The sequence below is a fragment of the Budorcas taxicolor genome, chromosome 8 (assembly GCF_023091745.1).
Source record: "Budorcas taxicolor isolate Tak-1 chromosome 8, Takin1.1, whole genome shotgun sequence".
Taxonomy (NCBI): Eukaryota; Metazoa; Chordata; class Mammalia; order Artiodactyla; family Bovidae; genus Budorcas; species Budorcas taxicolor.
Genome location: NC_068917.1, coordinates 11,604,570 through 11,620,249, shown reverse-complemented (window position 1 = coordinate 11,620,249; position 15,680 = coordinate 11,604,570). Strand labels below are relative to the sequence as shown.

At 54.0% G+C, this 15,680-nt stretch overlaps 1 protein-coding gene across 1 annotated transcript; it reads right to left on the bottom strand.

The window, feature by feature from the left end:
* Positions 1–10,551: 10,551 nt before the first annotated feature.
* Positions 10,552–15,300, bottom strand: SOX7 (SRY-box transcription factor 7). Its single transcript, XM_052645315.1, has 2 exons — positions 15,016–15,300; positions 10,552–11,514 (listed from the first exon to the last, which is right to left on the bottom strand). Exons 1-2 carry the CDS (start codon positions 15,251–15,253, stop codon positions 10,595–10,597), a joined length of 1,158 nt encoding a protein of 385 aa, XP_052501275.1. The 5' UTR covers positions 15,254–15,300; the 3' UTR covers positions 10,552–10,594.
* Positions 15,301–15,680: the final 380 nt, after the last annotated feature.

The window sequence follows — 15,680 nt, the reverse complement described above, 5'->3', positions numbered from 1 at the left end:
ATCAGGGGACGGCACAACCCAGGCAGCTCGCGAGGCCCTGCATCATCAGCCAGGCTGCGAGCCGACGAGCAGCCCAGAGAAATCCCCACCCTGCTCTCCACCGCCCTCCAGCTGTTCAGGGTCAGCTGTGGTGGGTGGACACTCACCGCAGGCACAGCCGAGAGACAGTCCATCCTCTGAGGCAGGAACCAGGGAGAGTGCGTTTGTCTCCTGCTCCATGGGCGGGATCCCCATCTCTGCTTATCAGCGACGGGACCTGACTCAGCCCTGCTTTGCCTCACCTGAGCATCAGCTCCACCTGTGAAAGGGTATAATCATACCTGCATCGGAAGGCTGCCATGGTTACGGGAGACACCGAACGCAGAAGCGCTTTGTAGACAGTGCCCCTGAGTGTGAAGGGCAGAGTGCCACCCACGTGTCCTCGTGCACGTGCCCACTGGGGTGTCCGTCAGTACCTATGCGCGTGTTTTCTGCAAAGCAAGCACATCTTCACCTGTGCTGGGCATTAAATTCTCCCTTTGTGCACTTTAATGACCAAGAACTGGCTTCCTGATGAGGGTGGAGGGGGTGCCTTTATCAGGGACCTGGGGAGCAGGTCTGGGCTTGAGTGAGGAGGTGCACCTCAGTTTGGGGGCAGAGTGCCTAGAGCAGGGGGCCTGTGAGAAAGCCAGCTGCTGGGTTGGCGGGGGGCATGCCTGGATGTCGGCAGCCTACAGTCCTGGTAGGGTCCCCATTGATGGCTGTGTGTCTGAGCAGCCCCCTACCCTCTCCATTACTGGTGTCTCTGGGAAGCCCCCTCTCGCCTGCCTTGGGGTCCTAGGCATAATCCTTGCCCCTAACCTGGAGTCCCAGGTATCCTGGCTCCCAGGGAGCAGACTGGGCCCAGGGACAGGATGGTGGGAGCAAGACCAGAGAGGACGTTCTCTACAGGAGATGAAAGCAGAGCAGGGGCAAGTCAGCTCGAGGTGACATTAATGAGCAGGCGCTGCCCCTCCAGGCCCTCCTTCCCTCCCTCAGTGGGGATTGGCTGCTCTCTGAGAGCCAGCCCTTCTCAGGGGGGTGGTCACTGCCCATGTGGCTCCCCAAGTCCCTGGGAGGGAGACCCTCTGCTCCTGTGCGGCTACTGCTCCTCACCCTTCCAGTTAGAAGGGAGCAAGGCTCAGAGAGGGTCGAGATCTCCCTCCAGCCACACAGCCCATTAGGGCAGAGCAGGGCAGCAGCTGGGGCCCAGGGCAGCCCTGGCCCCTCCCTCTGCGCCAGCCTGATGTCGGGCCTGCCAAGCCCACCGCTGTCCGCCCTCTGCCCTCGGATGGCGGCCAGGTAGGAGGGGGCTGGTGCATGGACTGACATTGAAGAAATGGACCAGCTTTGCAGTCTGAGAGATCTGACAAACACATAAAAAGGTTTACACTCCCTGCCCTCCTTGGAGATGATTGACGTTGGAGCAGGAAGGCGTCTGCTCTCGGGGGACGTGGCCTCTGAGGCCCCAAGACAGGCCGGAGTCCCTGGGCCTGGAGCCTGAGTGCTCTGAAGGTGGGGACCTCTGGGCGTGTTGGCCCCAGCCCCATTTCCTGTGGCTGCTTCGGGACGGGGCGGGGGAGGAAGGCTCGGCATGGGCTAGCTAATCTGGAGAAGTGATTTTCCTCCTCGGCCGGCCCCTCCCTGGGCAGGGCTCTGGGCGCGAAGGTAGCCTGGCCGTGGCTCCCAGGGAGGGGCCGGCTTATCAGGCAGGAAACACTGGGCTCAGGCCACATCCTCCTCCTCCTGGTCACAGCAGCTCCCAGGGGCAGGAAAACACTCGGCACCAGGCTGCTCCTCCGCCCTCTCCAGGCCCCTCCTGCAGCCCTTCGTCCTCCTCTCAGTCCCCCATCCACCAGGGAGGCAGACAATGCTGGGCTGTGATGGCCACTTCGGGGTTCTGTCCCGGCTTCCCAGCCCCTCTGCCAACCCTGAACCACCTACTACCTTTTTGGGCGCCTGCAGCCTGGTCACAGGGGGCAGGCGGGGGTGGCAGAAACACAACAAAGGGGCCCAGGCTCCCAGAGACGTCCGGGTCCCTCTGTGCCCCCTCCCCCATGCCCAGAAGGGACTGGGAGCCTAGGGCCATGTGCCCACCTCCCACCAGAGCACACTGAAGCTCTCCCTTCCCAGGACACTCATCCCCAGCCCCCCTCTCCTGGGTCAGCACCCGGAGGATGCAGGAATCCAGGAATCCAGACTTCTTGGGAAGTCTCCTGGGCATGCCCACCCACAGGCTCCTGTATCCCCTACCGGCTGCATTCCGAGGAACACTTTGTCCCATCATCCGTGTCCTTGTTGTGCCACTAGCCAACCCCCCCAACCCCTGCTCAAGGGTGAGACCCCCCCCAGTCCAGCAGAGAGGCCACGGGAGGTGGAGTTCTCCCCTAGCCCTGTCCCAGCCTCACTGCTGAGGATGACTGACCAGGCTGGGTCCTGAGGGGCGGGGCCCCTCCTGGCCCCTCCCCTCCACAGCTCCGCACTCAAGGCCCTTCACCAGTTTCTGCTCCAAGCTGCTCCCTCTCAAGTGAATCCCTTGACCTCTCCTGGCCTCCAGTTCCTTTTTCATCAAATTCGGGGATTGACAACATGATAACAATTCCTGGGGTTCCCTGGTGGTCCAGTGGATAAGAATCTGCCTGCCAATGCAGGGAACACAGGTTCAGTTCCTGGTCTAGGAATATCCCACATGCCAAGGAGCCTATACGCCGCAGCTGCTGAGCCTGTACTCTACAACAGGAGAAGCCACCGCGATGAGAAGCCTCTGTACTGTAAGAGAGCAGTCCCCACACGCTGCAACTAGAGAAAGCCTGTGTGCAGCAACACGACCCAGTGCAGCCAAAAGTAAAAAAATAATAAATAAAGCAAAAAAAAAAAAAAAGTTCCCATTTTTTTCAAGGTCACAGAGCTAGGATGAGAATTCTTTCCAGTAAAATTGTAACTGCTTTGTTTACATGAGGACACCTAATTCGACTGATGGTCCACGTTGGGACAAATCAATCGATCTTATCATACCCTGTCTTGCAGACCTTAAGGATGTTACACATGCTTTCCTGGATCTTCACAGCACCCTGAGATGTGGCAGCTGGTGCTTCTATTTTTCAGGAAAGGGGATAAAGAAAAAGGAAGTCAAAATAAGGCTTGTCAAAATTGGAGCGGAGGAGCTACACAGCCCTCTTGGGTTCTCTGATGTCATAAGGACAAGCCAGCATGCAGGGACGCGTGTGGAGCTCGTGGACACCTTGGGGCACCCATCCTCGTGGTGGGCCCCCACCTGTGGAAGTCGACCTCATCTCTCAGGTCCCATCAACAGGACCTCTAAGACACAATGGCCCTGAGGCCCCTGCTGCAAAGATATTTCACTCATCAGAATCCACTGATTTTTCCAGAATCCAGGGGCTTATGTTCCTTGTTTTAAGGTTCTCCAATTTGTCCTAGAACTGTGCCTCCCCAAGGCCTCATGGATGGATGGAAGGTGAGTGTCCAGTGAAAGGACAGTGAGCAGAGCTAGGGGACTCACACTCTGGCCCAGCTGTGGCCCTCTTAGAGATGGCTACACTCCGTGCCTACACGTAGAACATCCCAGAAGTGCCCATAATAGAGTCCTCTCCCAGTCTTGGGTGATCCCCCGCCTTCCTTGCTCATGGTTTGTATAACAGGGGGAACCTTCCTTGTCACCCCACCCTAATCCTATGTCCCTCCGGTTCAAGGGAAGGCAGGCCTGAGAGGATCTGGAGGGAATCCAGGCTGCATCAGGGTGTCTACATGGTTCCATGATGAAGAGGGGAAGAGCATGACCACCAGCCTCCGGGGGAGGACCACTTGGGGACAAGTCCTGTTAATTTCTGCAGATGACATCAAGCATACTTGGATTTAAACTGAGCAGGAGGGATTTAGGCGAGATACAAAAAGGTACAAAATAGAACTTTTAAAAAACTTTCTGGCCGCACTGTGCAGCATATGGGATCTTGTTCCCTGTCCAGCGATCAAATCCGCGCCTCCTGGAGTGGAAGCTCAGAGTCTTATCAAGTCAAGGATCTTCCTGAATCGCCAAGTCCTGAGAAAGAACTTTTTGATGATGGAACTCATTAGACTCTCTTAAGAGAGAAAACTCCCTTTCTGTAGAGGACTCAAATCAATTAGAAACCCGTCTGAAGAAGAATGGCTAAGACTCAGTCCTCAGTAGAGGCAAGGAAATGGACTCAATGACCCAGACTGTCTCTGTCAATCCCAGCTTGGTGCCAGACAAGGGAACGGAGGGTTCCTCTCCTCAAGCCCCTCTCCTACATCGTGAGGTCTATTGCGCAATCGGTCTCAGTGTGATAAACTGACAAACACATGGCTCCAGGCTTTTTAATCTAGTACCAGCCTCCAGCTCTAAAAGCAATAAAAACTGCTTAAAGAGATCTGAAGTAGACAACAGCTATTCTGTACATGTGTATGAAGCCTTGCAATTTCTCACGAGCCCAGAAATTCACTATCTGTTCTGGATGAGAGAACAGGTCCAGAGATTAGCCCAAGTTCCAATCAAAATCCAGGGATGGGGAGAGGTCACTCCTTCTCTGGTTCCCAGCTCTTTCCAGACCCTCTCCTGCTCGCTGGAGCTCTGAGCGCCCTGTGAATGCAGCCAGCTGCCCTGTGTCCTGGGGGACTCTGAGGACCAAGTCGGTTCCCACACTGACTGACAGAGGAAGCTTTTCTTCCATAGAGTAAACTGATGCTTTGGGAAGGGTGTGCTGTCTACTGTGGTGACTGAGGAAAGGAATCCCTCCAATGTGTCGGTGAAGCCGGCGGTAAGCTCATCACTGGTCCTCAGGAAGACGAGCTGCCGTGACAGGGGAAGGCCACAGGGCACGGGCAGACTGGAATCCAGTAAAAACTGTCCTCAAGAGGCTGCCTTCTTCCTGGTAGGAGAGAGTTCATTCTGGGGACTGCTTGCATGGAGCCGTTTTGTGCCTCGATGAAAAGCTGTAAACTCATAGCTCAGACGTGCGATACCTGACTGTGAATCTAGCCAAGGACAGAAACAAGTAAATGTGTGCTGCCGTGCTATTTATAATGGCAAAAAAGGAGAACCGAACAACTCAGTTATCTAGTACCAAGTCAATCAAGCCACATTCATACACTGAAGCACTGTGCTGTCACCAAAAGCGATACACATGAAGACAGCTGTCAGTGTGGCAGAATTTCTATAATAGGATGTTGAAAGGATAGAGCCAAATACAATGGTATCTATCTCTTGAACGCTTGAATACAGGGCGGGAGTTGAGTATACAAAAGTGAACCAGCTGTATCAAGGTCGTGGAGTGTGTAATTTTTCTTTTTTTCTAATATTTTTCTCATGTTGATTTTTCAACTGCCCTTTTCAACACTCTTAGCAGAAACATAAAATTTAAGGACGTAAGAAAATGTCTATTTAATATTAATGACTAAAAATGCCTATCATAAAATACACATGCCTCTATAGAGCTAGACCAACAAAACAGGGCTGGTCTGAGTAAACAAACAAAACACACTGATAGGTATAAAAAAAAATTACCAGTAATGTCGCTAAGTTGTTGACAATAGATGACTTTTTTTTTTACCTATGATACTTTTTACTAAACTTTCTACATAAGACTATGTTTCTTTTGAAAATTTAAATATCAGTAGATTATGGGAAGAGTTGACTCATTGGAAAAGACTCTGATGCTGGGAGGGATTGGGGGCAGGAGGAGAAGGGGACGACAGAGGATGAGATGGCTGGATGGCATCACCGACTCCATGCACATGAGTTTGAGTGGACTCGGGAGTTGGTGATGGACAGGGAGGCCTGGCGTGCTGCAATTCATGGGGTCGCAAAGAGTCGGACACATCTGAGAGAGTGAACTGAACTGATAGCTAGATAGGTGATAAATGGTTAAGTGGGTGGATGGATGGGTAGAAGTAAAGTAGGTGGATGGGTCCAATGGATGGATAGATGATACACAGATAAATATTTCGTTCCCTTCCTTCCTTCCTTCTGTCCAAATCCCTTTCATGGGGATGAAATCAACAGCAAAGCCTTTTCAAGAAGAAAGGTAGGAAGTTACAAATGCTACAAATCATCTGCCCCCAGCTCTACTTTGGTACTCCAGGATGAGAAGGGAGAGGGGATGCTTGGGTCCTCTGTGTCCACCTCCTGACTCATTTACTCCTGTAACAAGGGAGGCTATAAGGCCACGGCTGCATCACATTCTGTCTCAGAGCCCTGAGAACTGCACACACACGGGCTCCAGGGCCCGGGTTTCCAGAGAGATGAGTGAGGAGATTAGGGACCCAGAAGATTTCAGGTCTTTAGCGCCAGGACTCACTGGAATACCTACAGGACTTCTCAGATGTTCACCTTATTCATTTATTCATCCACTTACTTGCTGAGCAGCTACTATTATCCGCCCTGCTGGGGAAGACTCACACAAATGGATGACATCAACACCAGCTGTAAGAGCTAGATCCCATCAAGTCCCTGCTGGAGCTCAGAGAGGAGAGTGACCTGCCCCCCCCCCACCCCCCAACCCCAGCCAGCAAGAGTGGGAGTGTCTGAGCTGGATTTAGACAGTGGGTCGATGTCATCAGACAGGCCATGAAGGTGAGGGTCTCCCTCGTCGGGGAACAGTGCTGGGAAAAGCACAGAAGCGTGGGGAAAGAAAGCATTTTCAGAGAACAATAGGCTTTCCGGGCCGTGGGTACACTGTGGGGAAGGGGCAGGGGGTGGGGTGGACACAGTACCACGGCCCCCCCTCGGATCCATGAACCTCGCGGGGTCCCTGGGGATCCTGTGCGCCATGGGCAACGCACAGGCACTGAAGGGTCTTAAGGAAGTGTGACGTGGTAACATTCGTGTTTTAGGAAAACAACCCATAAAACGGTGCACGTGCATCAATTCTCATCGGCCAAAGCCAAAAGTACGCTTGTCCCGGGAGGGGCAGGCAGGAGAGCTGGGGACCTGGGAGGGGCGGCTAAAACTCTACAATACCCCTGGCTTCCGGGCATGGCCGTTTTACTCACAGCTGAGCAAAAGTGAGAAAGCTCCCTGTCACAGGCCAGTGTCCTGACCTCCCGGGGGCCGGGGCACCACCCTCGCCCCACAGTATGGCCCGGAATGAAACACGCCCCTCTGGTCCCGTCCAGGGCCGGACACTGACGCATAGATACGGCCAGTGGACGTTGCAGGACAAGCTCTCCTGCCAGGTGATGACGCTGCAGGCGGCCACTGGTGGCTGGCCACGGTGGCGGGCCTAGGCAGCAAGGAATTCGGGTGTCATCTAATGCTAGCCTTGTCATTTCCCCTTTATCCATCCTTTTTCCCTGGGATGTGAGCGGTAAAAACAGGCCGGATGTAATCCTATGTCTGGTGAGTCTCTATAAAAGGCATGAGCCTTCTAACTGGGAGACTGTCAATGCCAGCGAATGTATTTGACCAAGTGCTGAAACCCCAGCCTCCACCAGTTGAGTAGGGTGACCCCAGGGTGCCACCTCCCTCCCTTGGCCTCAGTGTTCCTGACTGTGCAATGGGGTGGAGTGACAACGGGCCCCATCTGGGGCTGGGAATGAGAAACAGATCATAAAACTTGCTGTAAAACTCCCTACATCTATAAAGTGCTATTAAAGTAATGACGAGAGATTACGATCCAATTTGCAGAAAGAACATCTGCCCGATCGGACCCTCCCAAGACCCACTCCTTGGCCCAGAGGCCCTGGAAGAACACAGGGCTTCTATTGACTTGAACAAGTTACAACGGCTTTCCCACAGAGACGAGCCAGATGTAGTGAATGGCCTGGGGACTAAGGAATCATCGCTTCTTTCCGGACACTGTTTGGCTGGGATTTTCATCCTAAACCTTAACAAGATATTACATCCTTTAATTACCCACCCTTGTGTTGCCCTGTTTTCTCTGCAACATTCCAGGGAGCTTTGAGAGCACATGATTCTTGTAAGACCACATCCCTAGATGCATAGGAGAGGACAATCTAAATAGTCTTCAAAAGATGATTTCAAAAAGAAGGAGAAAATGGAGTTTCCCCTTAAGGAAGCCTTAAGGAAGCAAATACTTGGGCCCCACTTTCCATCTTGAGACAGTCTAACAACCACTGCATTCCACCTTACAAGTGTGAAGTCATCCTTTCTGAGGAGAAAATTGTTTTGCAACTAGGCTGTGAATTTGTCTTTTCTTTCAATATCAAGAAGAATGACACTGTTTCTAAGGTGTAAAATTAGGGTTTATCTCTACCGTAATTCATAACATCAACCAATCAACCACTCCAACAAGACAAGTTTTTTAAAATGAAAAAGATGATGCAGAGAACATTTTGACCAACACCGGAAGGAGAACTGGCATAATATCTACGCCTCACTTGAAAACTTTTTCCTTCACCAAACTGTATTTCAAATGACAGAATGGTCGTGGTACAAAAATGTTTATTTAAATTAAATATTTTAGGCAAACCAATATCTACAACCATTCCAAAGCATATATAGTTCCTACAGAAAATGGAACAGTTTAGCTTAATGTCTGTGATACTGTTTTATAAGATTATTAATACACATTCTGGACTGCACCAGTCATATTGTCCATGGTTTATTATTTATTACCAAAAGTCACATACAGTAATAGCATAAAGATTAATCATATCTTATAAGTGATTTTACAAGAGAATTCCTTGGAAGGAAAAAAAAAAGGAGTTTCAACAATACAAAATATAAGGTGAAAATAATAGGAGAATATATAAAAACACTTACATATTTCATACAGGCAATAAAATGCTGAAATCATAAGACAACTGTCTTTCATGTCTGATAGGTATGTTCCTTCAATGGAGACTTGGAGGAAGGATGGAAATGTTTTTGGGATGGGGTCAGGGCTCAGAAATATTTTCTGAATCACAGTGCATTTCTATTCTTTGGGAAGTAAGTATAATAAAGGGAAGTTGCTTTGATGTGTTGGCCGAAGATGTTACCTGAAGAACCAGAGGGCTGGTGAGGAGAACAAAATCTCATTTCTGCCATAGGAATCACGCCTGGAATTTTTAAGTCAAGGGATCTTTGAATCAGTGGCCAATTCAGGGGTGGAGAACGAACAGAAAAGAAGAGAAAAAGGAAAGTCCAGGAAAGGAAGATGGGAACAGAGGAAAGGAAGATCTTTTTGCATCTGCAGAAGGTAGAGCATGGTGAAATTTTGCTTAAGAAATCAGCACATTCAGATTGAAAGAAACTGATGCTACGGTGCTGAAACTCTTTCCAGCTCCCTGCTCTTTGGGTCATTAGGAACGGAAGGCTGACAAGAAGTTGCCAAGGTCAGCAAACGGTATCTGATTCAGGCTGAGCATGAAGGTGTGTATGTTGTGTGTGTCTCATGCACACTGTAAATATTCAGACATGTATTTTCTTTTGAAATGTATGAAAGTGAAAAGAAAGTGAAAGTCACTCAGTCCTGTCTGACTCTTTGCGACCCCATGGACTATACAGTCCATGAAATTCTCCAGGCCAGAAACTGGAGTGGGTAGCCTTTCCCTTCTCCAGGGTATCTTCCCAACCCGAGGATCGAACCCAGGTCTCCCACATTGCAGGTGGATTCTTTACCAGCTGTCCAAAAACACTGGAGTGGGTAGTCTATCCCTTCTCCAGCAGATCTTCCTGACCCAGAAATCAAACCAGGGTCTCCTGCATTGCAGGCAGATTCTTTACCAACTGAGCTATCAAAGAACTTGTCTTAAAAAAAAAAAAAAAAGGTATGTTTTAAAAAAAGCAGCTTGAATTCAGTTTCGTTGTCAGTGATGCAGTTAACCCCGGCGTTAATTCCTCAAATCACGATGAGTGTTTTTTTTTTCTCAAACTCTTAAAGGGTCCTTTTGGAAGACTAGGACCATTTATACTGGAAGATGGTGACCAAGTGCAGCAGCCTGGCGTCCCTGGGCCTTGGGCAGTGCGCGGAATCCTCACCAGGTTGCACATGAATGAGTTCACCGAGGCCAGCTTCAGCTTCCTTTGGAGAGAATCCTAAATCGGAAACCCCTGGAGCGGAGGGTACCTAAGATACGGACTCTGTCCCTCACTCCGCAGATGGGGGGATGGGCTGGAAGGGGAGGCGAGGGGAGTCAGGTCTCCCCAGCCCCCGGAGACAGAACGGGGATTGGCCCGCCAGTCCCCCGAATCTTAGCCCAGGGCTCTCCTCACCTGGAAGACCAAAGGTCAGGACGGCAGGAGCCCTGCGGCTGTGTCAGAAGCGGCAGGGATGCGAATGCTGCTGGGCTTTTCCCGACTTTGTTTCCGGATTGAAGACTGGGAGGAGAGGTCAGTGAAAACTCTACCGGGAAATAGCGTCCTCGGCAACGACCGCGCCTGATGCCCAGGGTGGAGCCAGTGGAAACTCTTTTGAAGGAATAAACTCAGAACGCGGGCGCGGCGGGGCGGGGCGGCGGGGAAGGGGCGGGGAGGGACCCCGGGGCCGCAGGGCCGGCCGTCGCGCGGCTCGTGGACGCGCGCGCCCACCGCGGGGCGCTGCGCTCGGCGCGGGAGGGGCCGCCGGCGGCGAGGCCGGGCCGGACGGGCCGCCGGGCTCTATGACACGCTGTAGCTGTTGTAGTACGTGGCCGTGGCGTCAGCCAGCACGGAAATGAGGCTGGTTTCTGTGGGGCCCGCCGGTGTCACCTGAGACACCGCGCCCTGCCCGCTGAGGGCCCCAGACTCTGGGTGGCCCGGAGTGTTCAAGTACTGGTCGAATTCATTGCGATCCATGTCCCCCAGGAGTTCCACCTGGCTCAGCTGATCCAGGGCGTCGAAGCCGGGATGCTCGGGAGGCGGGGAGAGCTGGCCCAGGTGGGCGTGCAGGTTGGAGCGGAGAGGCGGGTAGGCGGCCTGGGAGTAGTAGGCCGGAGACGGGGGGCAGCCAGGCACGGTGGACATCATAGAGACGCCCGAGGACTGACCGAGGGCCAGGGAGCCCAGGGGGTGGCCGCAGTGGAGGGGGGTGGGGGCGTACTCCGGGGAGTAGGGGGGCCCGGGCAGGTGGGCGATGCGGCGGGAGTGCGCGTGGTCCTCCTGGCATGGGGAGGAGAAGAAGGTCTGCTCCGGCTCCAGCACGTCCAAGGGTGACATCTCCGGCGGGGTGGGCAGCCCGTAGGGGTACGCGTCCACGCTGCCCGGGGTCCCGCCGCCGCCGCTGCCGCCGGCCGGGCCGTCGTGGAAGCAGCCCCGCAGGCCGGGCAGCGCAGAGCCCGGAGAGTACTCACCCCGGTCCTCCTTCTCCCCCGGCGCCCCTCGGCCGCCGCCCCGCTTCTCGGGCAGGGAGTTCTGGTCGCGGGAGAGCGAGCTGAGCAGGAAGCCGGGGTCCACGCGCTTGCACAGGCGCTTGGCCTGCTTCTTCCTGCGTGGCCGGTACTTGTAGTTGGGGTAGTCCTGCATGTGCTGCAGCCGCAGCCGCTCCGCCTCGTCCACGTAGGGCCTCTTCTGGGACAGCGTCAGCGCCTTCCACGACTTTCCTGCTCGCACAAGTCAGACAAGGCCGCGTCAGCCTCTGCGCAGCTCGGCTTGGGGCGCCCGGTGCACCTGTCTCGACTGGGGCCGCCGAGCATCACACACGCCTGCTGCCTCGGGTCCCCTGTCCCTCCTCCCCCCCACCCCAGTGCCCCCTCTTCACACAAGGCGCCCCACCCTCCGCACCCTCTTCTCAGCCCACATCCTGCACGTGCAGTAAGGCCAAACCAACCTCTCCCACTTGCATGCTTCAAGGCACTCATGCAGAAGACACACACACACGATCATGGCACCTCTCCTATCAGAGCCACCAGACAACAGGAGTGTACAAACAGTGTGAGATTCTCAGTGAAGGGTCTACCTGACCCAGTGCCACCCACAGGACAAAAATATGTAGACTACAACACTGATTTGGGCTCCCTTTTACCTTCTGAGGGCCAGTTCTTAGCATTTGTGCATCCTAATGAAAACTCTGCCTTCCTAGGGTATTGCTGCCCTTCAGGAAGTAACACCATATTACTTATTTGTGGCACACATCTAGCACAGGCTTTCTTGTGAGGGTACTCAGGATCAGTCAACAGCTTCACAGATGGAGGTAGAATTACAAGATGCAAATTACAGGATCTCACTTATGGCAACAGAGGATTAGCCCTTACATCTGAAGGTCAAACAGAACCTTCATGCCACACACACACACGCACACGCACATGCACACACACGCACACGCACATGCACACACACACACGCTGTGGCTTCTAACTGTCTGCTGTGACCATGGGAGAGGGCACCTTATCAGTCACTGACCCTCCACACAGAAGTAAACCCCTTACCTTCCCTGGATCTTTGTTTTCCCTGCAGTAAAAAACATACTGTGGTGCTCCCCAAAACGCTCTTCTGAAGAAGCATCCCACACTCGTGTGCCACTGGTGCACAAATGCTGCTCTCATGTGCATTTTCCATTCATCCTTTTCACTTGTGTGTTATTGCGTAATTAGTGTCTCTTTCTTTCTTAAAGCACATTGCCCATCACGCTGCAGGTTTTCTAAAGGTCACTTCTGGACACCTTAGATGGTTACCTCCTAGGGTACGCTTGGGAACTTAAGTTCCCCTATGACTCTACTGTATCCTGAAGTTTGAGACAAACTAGCCCAGAGGGCAGCCCCCTGCCCCAAATCTTGGAAGGAAAGGGGCTGCATCTCCCACCCAGAGCCCTCGGCACAGGGCCAAGTCCAGAGCGATGTGTGTGGCTGCCCTTCATGGGGGTGCTGGCTGGCCCTGGGTGTCAGGTACACAGAGCGGGCTGGAGGAAGGTGATCATCCAGTACCATTTGGATGAAAGTACATAACACTATTTCAGTGAAGCTGTCAATTAATACGGTTAGCTCTCCCTTGAAAAGACAACTTTAAAAGTGTCAGGAACTCCAATTTTAGTATATGTGCTGCCGAAGCGAGCACTGTCAGGAACTCCAGGTTTGGAGTTGGCCATTAGTTTCCAGCCTGTGGTTAAGGCCACAAGTTGTGGCAAGAGGCCCAAGACCCAGGCACACCCACACCCTGACTGTGGACTGAATATAAAATGTGACTCAAAGTTTCTGAGTGTACCGAGATATTGTAGTATTCGTAAAATATAGGTTCATTTTAAAAACCACTAAATGCATAACTGTCTTTACCTGCTTTCTCATTCATAACAGACATGAGTGCTGCTGTGTGAAGTTTTTAGAGTCGAAGACTGGAGAGCTAGCAGCCAGAAAAGTCTGCGCTCTTGCATTCAGCCCTTTCCCTTTCCTAAGTCAGAAAGGAAAGGGCTGGGCAAGATCACGGGCTTGGGATGGAAATAGATCATCCTGCTGCCCCCTCCGCTTCAGCAGGTGTAGAAAATCCATATTTTTCAAAGCAACACTAGGTCAGTTTCCTTTGCCTAGTGACAGGGGCTGTGTGGCTAAGCAGGAAGGAATCCGTATCTTTCCTGCAAATTGCACTGTGACCTCTAAAAGCCTAAGTGCCAACTACCAATAGGAGTCAGCTCACAGGAGGCATCTGTTACCCAAGTCCCTTTGCCTGCCCTTTCCCTGGGAGCAGGCAGCCCGAATCCTGCCGAGGCTCTCCAAAATGAGTTCTCCCGCCTTTGGCTGGGCCTGCTCTATCCTCGTCACAAGAGCTGTGCTTGGGCAACAAGCATAGCACCTGGCTCACACCAAAAAATTACATTTAGGGGCTCACTGAAAAACAGTGTTTTCATTGCTTTAGAAATCTCAAGAAAAATATAAACTTTCTGCTTGAAGCAACTGTTTTATTATTATATATCTTAATATATTTGTCTTTATGCCAACACATTATAAAGTATGATTTTAAGTATTTTTTGTCTGGGACAGGGCTCGCTAAGACACACTGGTCCACTAACTCGTCATGGGAACAGCTAGCCACGGGGCTGGGCAGAGGGTGGGAGGCTCTTTGAAACCAGCACTCTATCAGCTGCTTTGAAAGGGCAATCAAACTGCAAGAGGACCCTTTCTGCCAGAGGGCCTGTGGCTTTAGACAGCACAAAGAGGGGTGTCAGGCCTCATTCTACCGATTTGGGGAAGAAGCCCCAAGCTCCAGCGGAAAAAGGAAAAAGAAAAGGCTCCAAGATGGGCCGGGTGGGGTTGCTGGGGGCAGGGCCAGCCTCGGGTGACCACACACTGTCCTTTTTTACAGGGCCTGGCGCCTGCTGGGCACACAAAATGCTTTGAAAGTTTCCCATCCGTCAAAATGAATAAAAACTACCACGAAGGGCAAAGAGGTTAGGCGTTGGCTGGAGCTGATACAGTGCCCAGCTTCCGACAGTGGAGACAGAAGAAGCCCCCGACCTCCAGAACATCCTTTCTCTATTGGCCTGACTTGTCTCCAGCCCGGCGTCCGGGGCTGGGACCGCAGGGCAGCCCCGTAACTGGCCGGGTTCTCGGACATACCCGCACAGGCAGTCCTAAGCATCCGAATCAAATTTTCTAAACTCCTGCGACTGGGAGAGCGGCTTGAATCAAGCCCATTTTGCTGTTGGCTCGATAATTAAGTTAAAGCAGGGATGCGCCACCGCCAGGTCTCTCTTCACGAATATTCGTTAATGAGACGTACGACCTCCTGTGACTGCGCCCGTGGTGAAGTTCAGCGGATGATGGGTTTTCCTGCTCCCTTACACCCGACCTGTCCGTGCGCGCCAGGCCGCAGCTCAGACCCGCCCGTGCCCCAGGGCCCCTAACTCGGCTCCCGTCCCTTCCAGTGGGCCTCCCCGGCCACCCCGGCGGGCCGTGCCAGTTCACTCTGGGCCTGGTCCACGCGTCCCTGCTCGGAATCCCAGTTCCCGCGCGCACACCCACGCTCGCCCAGATGCCCAACCTCGCGGGCACGGTGCGTCCCCCACGCCGAGTCTGTCCCACCCTCGCCCCGCGCGCCCTCACTACACCCGCCCGGCCTCCAGCCGCCAGACCCCCGCCCGCCGACTTCGGGCCGCGCCCCGCCCGCTCACTCACCCAGCATCTTGCTGAGCTCGGCGTTGTGCAGGTCCGGGTTCTGCACCGCCAGACGTTTCCTCTCGTCCTTGGCCCACACCATGAAGGCGTTCATGGGCCGCCGGATACGGCTCTCCGAGCCCTTGTCCCCCGGCGGGCGGGGGGCGGCCGGCGGCGACAGCCCGTCCGACAGCTCGGCTTCCAGGGCAGGGCACTCGAGGCCCTCGGGCCACGGGTAAGTTCCTAGCAGCGAGGCCATGGCCGCACGGGGGTCGCCTCGCTTCGCGTCGTCGGGCCGGCGCTGACCTGGCCCTCTCACCGGTTGCGGCGTCCAACTTGGCCGGCAGCCTCGGCCCGGCCCCTTATTTATCAGCTTCGAGAGGCCGCGTCCTCCAATGACTCTCGAAGGCGGCGCGGCCCCTCCCTCCTTCACGGCGCGGGTCCCCCCCCCCCCCCGGCGTCCCGGGCCGCCGCGTCCCCGCTCCGACCTGCCGGGAGGAGAGGCGGGAGGCGGGCCGCTTGCCCAGCGTGCGCCCGCCCCTGGCCCGCCCCTCCGCCTCCCAGGTGGTTCCCGGGGATCAGAGCCCCGGAGCCCCGAGGCCGCCCCTCGGCCCGCTAGCTCACAGCGCAGGTGCCTCCGGCTGGGAGGAGGGAGCCGCCGGAGATCGCGGGGCCCGGGAGCGGGA

What these genes read in the sequence shown, in the direction of transcription:
- SOX7 (XM_052645315.1), bottom strand. Translation starts at nt 15,253, where the DNA reads ATGGCCTCGCTGCTAGGAACTTACCCGTGGCCCGAGGGCCTCGAGTGC. An exon ending in CGAGCTCAGCAAGATGCTGG is followed by an intron (nt 11,515 to 15,015) that starts GTGAGTGAGCGG and finishes TTGTGCGAGCAG; the next exon opens with GAAAGTCGTGGAAGGCGCTG.